General features: G+C 44.8%; 1 protein-coding gene across 2 annotated transcripts in view; it reads right to left on the bottom strand.

Annotated features, from left to right (window-relative positions):
* heg1 (heart development protein with EGF-like domains 1) overlaps window positions 1-7,500 on the bottom strand; it is a 27,880-nt gene that overhangs the window by 14,942 nt on the left and 5,438 nt on the right. Inside the window, exons 2-5 of one of the 2 annotated variants that reach the window (XM_087804747.1) lie at window positions 6,048-6,864; window positions 3,337-3,393; window positions 1,886-3,294; window positions 1,678-1,791 (exon numbers count right to left, since the gene is read on the bottom strand). In XM_087804747.1, the coding sequence (XP_087660873.1) occupies window positions 1,678-1,791; window positions 1,886-3,294; window positions 3,337-3,393; window positions 6,048-6,864 (2,397 nt within the window). Of the gene's footprint in view, window positions 1-1,677; window positions 1,792-1,885; window positions 3,394-6,047; window positions 6,865-7,500 lie in introns of both variants that reach the window. The other variant, XM_087804746.1, reaches the window with a different exon arrangement.

Here is a 7,500-nt window from a genome sequence, read left to right as displayed (position 1 = left end):
AAGTAATACTAACTTATGATCTAGTCAAACACTAGTGATTCAGTGAAGTTATACTAACTTATAATCTAGTCAAACACTAGTGATCCAGTGAAGTAATACTAACTTATGATCTAGTCAAACACTAGTGATCCAGTGAAGTAATACTAACTTATGATCTAGTCAAACACTAGTGATCCAGTGAAGTAATACTAACTTATGATCTAGTCAAACACTAGTGATCCAGTGAAGTAATACTAACTTATGATCTAGTCAAACACTAGTGATCCAGTGAAGTAATACTAACTTCTGATCTAGTCAAACACTAGTGATCCAGTGAAGTAATACTAACTTATGATCTAGTCAAACACTAGTGATCCAGTGAAGTAATACTAACTTATGATCTAGTCAAACACTAGTGATCCAGTGAAGTAATACTAACTTATGATCTAGTCAAACACTAGTGATCCAGTGAAGTAATACTAACTTATGATCTAGTCAAACACTAGTGATCCAGTGAAGTAATACTAACTTATGATCTAGTCAAACACTAGTGATCCAGTGAAGTAATACTAACTTATGATCTAGTCAAACACTAGTGATTCAGTGAAGTTATACTAACTTATAATCTAGTCAAACACTAGTGATCCAGTGAAGTAATACTAACTTATGATCTAGTCAAACACTAGTGATCCAGTGAAGTAATACTAACTTATGATCTAGTCAAACACTAGTGATCCAGTGAAGTAATACTAACTTATGATCTAGTCAAACACTAGTGATCCAGTGAAGTAATACTAACTTATGATCTAGTCAAACACTAGTGATCCAGTGAAGTAATACTAACTTATGATCTAGTCAAACACTAGTGATCCAGTGAAGTAATACTAACTTATGATCTAGTCAAACACTAGTGATCCAGTCACTCGTCTCTTTCAACCTCCTTTGTTAAAGCAACATATTGTAAGAACTTTTCATCTCGTCTCAGTTGTTTTCTTATAAGATCGTGAACTTACAAACAAACCTGTCCGTCTTCACCGTATGCTAACGAGCTAAGTTGTTAGCATTATTTATAAAGTGTTATGTGTCCGTCTTCACTGTATGCTAACGAGCTAAGTTGTTAGCGTCATTTATAAAGTGTTATGTGTCCGTCTTCACCGTATGCTAACAAGCTAAATTTTTAGCATTATTTATAAAGTGTTATGTGTCCGTCTTCACTGTATGCTAACGAGCTAAGTTGTTAGCGTCATTTATAAAGTGTTATGTGTGCGTGTACAAGGATTTATTATTGATTTGGTGATATCACGACGGGCCGGCGGCTCCTCTCTGATGTCGCTCAGTTTGGCGGGATGCAAGTGTTAGAAGTGATATTTTTCTACCATCATGTCGACACTGAAGCGCAGAAATAAAGAAATGAAAATATCATCGTTTTCCTTCTTTAACCCCCTGGACCTCCAGATACTCGCACCTGCACATTTTTAGGTGAAAGTAAAAAATATCGCATTAATATCGATATCGCAATTCAAGACACGAATATCGAACTTATTTCCAATATCGTGAAGCTCTAGTTGAAGTTCTTTTTTGTTTCGTCCAAACTCTGATTCTCATCATTGGATTGTTGTTATAATAACTATTTAATATGGATATTATATTTAAATATTGTAGCGTACGTGTTGATGTTAGCATTAGCTCGAGGCTTACCTTGAGTGCAGGTGAGTCCAGTCCAGGCCTGTTGGCAGAGACAGGTGAACCCGTGACCTCTGTAGCTGAGACACATCCCTCCGTTCATGCAGGGGTTCGACACGCACAGGTTTCCTGGACGTTCAGGAAAATAAACCAAATATATCATCATTAAAATCTTCTTTAAATGTACATTTCTAACATTTATTAACATTGTTTTGTTACTGACCCATTGGTGGCGCTGCCTTGGTGGGCGGGGCCTGTGTCGGGGGCGTGGTCTCGGCCCGGCTGGTGGTCCTCAGGGTCTCGGTGGTGGCCGGAGGTTCAGCTCTGCCAGCAGGAGTCCGGTCAGTGGGCGGAGCTGTGGTGGTGGTCAGCTGTCGGAGGACGGTGGTCGCACCAGGGGTTGAAGGTTCCACCGCCCGGGTGGGTGCGCGGGTCGGGTCGGACGGAACCGGCTGAGATGTTGGAGGCAGGAAGACTGTGGGGGTCGAGGTTGGGCTGTGGGGGGTCAGGGGGCCGGCAAGGGTGGAGGGAGTTGTGTGTGGGACGTCGGTGAGAGACTCGGTGGTGATTTTAAGGCTGGAGGTGGATGTGGCAGAAGGAGAACTGCTGCTGCCACTGCTGCTACTGCTGCCACTGTTGCTAGTGCCGCCGCCACTGCTAGTGCTGCCACTGTTGCTAGTGCTGCCACCACTGCTACTGCTGCCACTGTTGCTAGTGCCGCCGCCACTGCTAGTGCTGCCACTGTTGCTAGTGCTGCCGCCACTGCTAGTGCTGCCGCCACTGCTAGTGCTGCTGCCACTGCTACTGCTGCCACTGTTGCTAGTGCTCCCGCTACTGCTAGTGCTGCCACTGTTGCTAGTGCTGCCGCCGCTGCTAGTGCTGCCACTGTTGCTAGTGCTCCCGCTACTGCTAGTGCTGCCACTGTTGCTAGTGCTGCCGCTACTGCTAGTGCTGCCACTGTTGCTAGTGCTGCCGCCGCTGCTAGTGCTGCCACTGTTACTGCTGCCGCTGCTAGTGCTGCCACTGTTGTTGCTGCTAGTGCTGCCACTGTTGCTGCCGCCGCTGCTAGTGCTGCTGCCGCCGCTGTTGCTGCTGCTAGTGCTGCCACTGTTGCTAGGGCTGCCGCCACTGCTAGTGCTGCCAGTGTTGCTGCCTCCGCTGCTAGTGCTGTCACTGTTGCTGCCTCCGCTGCTAGTGCTGCCACTGTTGCTGCTGCTAGTGCTGCCGCTGTTGCTAGTGCTGCTGTCGCTGCTAGTGCTGCCACTGTTGCTAATGCTGCTGTCGCTGCTAGTGCTGCCACTGTTGCTAGTGCTCCCGCTACTGCTAGTGCTGCCACTGTTGCTAGTGCTGCCGCCGCTGCTAGTGCTGCCACTGTTGCTAGTGCTGCCGTCGCTGCTAGTGCTGCCACTGTTGCTAGTGCTGTCGCTGCTAGTGCTGCCACTGTTGCTAGTGCTGCCGTCGCTGCTAGTGCTGCCACTGTTGCTAGTGCTGCCGTCGCTGCTAGTGCTGCCACTGTTGCTAGTGCTGCCACTGTTGCTAGTGCTGCCACTGCTGCTAGTGCTGCCACTGTTGCCGCTGCTAGTGCTGCCACTGTTGCTGCTAGTGCTGCCGCTACCGATGCTGCCACTGCTGCTAGTGCTGCCACTGTTGCCGCTACCGATGCTGCCACTGCTGGTCACTGAGAAGCTCGCGGTTGTCGCAGCAAACGTCTCGTCCTCACTGGTCTGGGATCTGATAGAAATGTTAAAAACATAAATCAACTGTTTTATATCCACGTGAGCTCGTGTTACGACTACAATCCTTCCATGTTAGTTGGATTATAAAATGAGTTTGAGTCTGTTTTGTTTCATGCAAGAAAATCATTTCCTAAAGTATAGAAAGAGTCATTAAAGGAGGAAATCAGAGTGTTGGTAATAATAATAGGGAGAACGAGCTGTAATTGTTTCAAATATGTAGGCGATACACAAATGAGTAACTCGAGTCACTAATGTGTTTTAGAACCAAATCGTCTGAACCGAAGCGAATCCGCCCCCTGCTGGCGGGACTGCGTCATCACAACAAATAATAGCTTTACAATAACAATCAAGCAAATCGCAACAGTTGCAAAAGTCACGTGTGAAAATAGAGCAGATTAATTTACGCATTTGTAAATGAAGTTAGACATTTATAAATCAAGCCAAACATTTGTAGATAGAGTAACACATTTGTATAAATCATGGAACACATTTATAAAACCAGTTCACTATCTGTTGTAAGGCTGCACGATATTGGAAATAAATGCAATATTCGATATTCGTGTCTTGAATTGCGATATCGATATGAATGCGATATTTTTTTCTTTCACACTAAAATGAAGCCGGTGCATTCACACCAGTACTGTAGTGGAAATCCGGGGATTTATAGAAGGAAAACGATGATATTTCTTTATTTTATTTCCGCGCTTCGGTGTCGACATGATGGTAGAAAAATATCTCTTCTAACGCTCAGTCTCGCAGGACTTGCATCAGTTTCCCGCCAAACTGAGTGACATCAGAGAGGAGCCGCCGGCCCGTCGTGATATCACCAAATCAATAATAAATCCTTGTACACGCACACATAACACTTTATAAATGACGCTAACAACTTAGCTCGTTAGCATACGGTGAAGACGCACACATAAAACTTTATAAATGACGCTAACAACTTAGCTCGTTAGCATACGGTGAAGACGCACACATAAAACTTTATAAATGACGCTAACAACTTAGCTCGTTAGCATACGGTGAAGACGCACACATAACACTTTATAAATGACGCTAACAACTTAGCTCGTTAGCATACGGTGAAGACGGACACATAACACTTTATAAATGACGCTAACAACTTAGCTTGTTAGCATACGGTGAAGACGGACACATAACACTTTATAAATGACGCTAACAACTTAGCTTGTTAGCATACGGTGAAGATGGACACATAACACTTTATAAATGACGCTAACAACTTAGCTCGTTAGCATACGGTTTAGACGGACACATAACACTTTATAAATGACGCTAACAACTTAGCTCGTTAGCATACGGTGAAGACGGACACATAACACTTTATAAATGACGCTAACAACTTAGCTCGTTAGCATACGGTGAAGACGGACACATAACACTTTATAAATGACGCTAACAACTTAGCTCGTTAGCATACGGTGAAGACGGACAGGTTTGTTTGGAAGTTCACGATCTTATAAGAAAACGACTGAGACGAGATGAAAAGTTCTTACAATATGTTGCTTTAACAAAGGAGGTTGAAAGAGACGAGTGACTGGATCACTAGTGTTTGACTAGATCATAAGTTAGTATTACTTCACTGGATCACTAGTGTTTGACTAGATCATAAGTTAGTATTACTTCACTGGATCACTAGTGTTTGACTAGATCATAAGTTAGTATTACTTCACTGGATCACTAGTGTTTGACTAGATCATAAGTTAGTATTACTTCACTGGATCACTAGTGTTTGACTAGATCATAAGTTAGTATTACTTCACTGGATCACTAGTGTTTGACTAGATCATAAGTTAGTATTACTTCACTGGATCACTAGTGTTTGACTAGATCATAAGTTAGTATTACTTCACTGGATATACTGAGCCACGACGCGTCACCATAGCAACCGAGCCTAACAAGCTGCACAGTTCACAGACGGACGGAGACGTAAACAACAACGAGACATAGAAGTACAAATTGACAACTTTACTGAACGTAACACTGATTGGTCGAAGTGTGTATTTAAGAAATGATTGATTTATTCAATAAAAAAATATTAATTATATTATTATGTTTTCGATGCAATTACGCAATATCGATATTTTTCAATATATGGTGCAGCCCTAATCTGTAGATTTAAAAAACGAGTCACGCATTAAAAATCAATAACGTAATTGTAATTTGAGTGACACACTTTCAAATCCCAGCACAGATACACAAACGTACAAACTTTTCACGCACGTGTGACGACAATAGCTTCTGTTTTTAACTGTCGTGATGTTTGTTACTCTTGTTGAAACAACGAAACATGTATCGTCTGAAAATAAAAGCACTGGTTGTTGTGTGTACTTGTGTACAGATCAGTGTGTTGATCAAACAGCTACAGCTCTGCTGGATTGATGGTTGTCATGACGGTGACATGAACAAAGATTCATCGTTTCCATGGTAACGATAGAACATGTTGTTGTTTTTCATAAAATCCCTAGTAAACATACTTTCAAACGTTCTATAGAAACTTCATGATTCGCTTGAAATGATCAAATCTTGATGAAACCAAAGGTATTTTTCTGTCATATCGCCCACTAGTGGTCAGGAGTTTATGAAGTATCTGGAACTATAACTTCAGGTAAAGACTGGACTCACCTGTGTGTGGAGGCTCCGGTGCTGGGGTAGACCTCGGTGAGGACTCGTGTCCGGGGCTGGTCCGTCGTCGAGACCACAGGGAAGGACGTGGTCCGGGAGACTGGGTCGGTTTCAGGGTCCGTCTGGAAGCTGGTCTCGGACCTGGGAGTCCCAGCAGGAGACTCGGTGAAGGAGGCGACACTGGAGCTGGGACCCTGGTGGTCTTCAGTGGCGGCAGCAGGCGAGACGACCGGAGGACTGGAGGACCACGGCGTCCCGGGGGGGTCCATGTTGAAGGGGGTCATCACGAGTGTGGGGACGGAGTCTGACGTGGAGTCGGGTGAGATGTAGTCATGAGTGGAGGAGTCCAGAACCCCAGTGGACGTCCCTCTGGACCCTGGACCGTCAGTCTCTGAAGACATGAAGGACGTGGCGTCTCCGGTCCAGGAGGACGAGGATCCGAGGGTGAAGTCCTCGGTCTCAGGACTCCACGAGGACGACGACATCCGATCGGACGTGGAGTTCTCCGTGGAGTTGACGGACAGGAGGGTTCTCTCTCCGGCCCGGCTCACGGCGGTGGACGTGAAGCCGCCGTCGGGGTCCGTCTCCGAGAAGGCGCCGGTGGTCCGACCCGTGGTTCCGTCCGGACCGGCCGGGCTGGAGTCCGCCAGCGTCGGCGTGACGGCAGGAGTGACCGCCGGCATGGCGTCCGTTCGAAGGACGACCCACCCGTCCTGCACGGAGGAGTTCTGGACCCGGGAGGAGGTCAGATGTTCAGAGGACGAACCGAGAAGGTCTGAGGACGAAGAGCTCGTGTCTTCGAGTGTAGACGAGTGATCTGAGGAGGAAACATCGACAAATACATGAACTTGTGACGAGTAGAAGAAGCTGATAGAAATGTTTCTCATGTGTCTTTAGATCTTTCTGCTGAAGTTTCTTCAGCTCATTAAAAAACTATTAAAAAGTCATTTTCATCAGTAGTCTGTGACATCATGAGATAGGAGGTGCCCAGACCGAAATGGTGCTTACATCAGCCATGACTGAGGACAAGAGGATACAGTGAGTCCAGCAGCTTTTGAAGCTGATGTTTGGACATATTTTGGTTTGAAAACAAATGAAAGTAGTTACGACTTCATCAAGAGTCATGTGGTCTGAAAATACTACAACACCAGAGTCAAGTACTGGACAATACTACACATATATACTTGTTACTACACTATCACAACACCAGAGTCAAGTACTGGACAATACTACACATATATATACTCGTTACTACACTATCACAACACCAGAGTCAAGTACTGGACAATACTACACATATATACTTGTTACTACACTATCACAACACCAGAGTCAAGTACTGGACAATACTACACATATATACTTGTTACTACACTATCACAACACCAGAGTCAAGTACTGGACAATACTACACATGTTTACTTGTTACATAAATATTACTTACTTACTTACT

The sequence above is a fragment of the Callionymus lyra genome, chromosome 12, assembly GCF_982586985.1.
Source record: "Callionymus lyra chromosome 12, fCalLyr1.hap1.1, whole genome shotgun sequence".
Classification (NCBI taxonomy): domain Eukaryota; kingdom Metazoa; phylum Chordata; class Actinopteri; order Syngnathiformes; family Callionymidae; genus Callionymus; species Callionymus lyra.
This window is presented reverse-complemented; position numbering and strand designations above follow the sequence as displayed.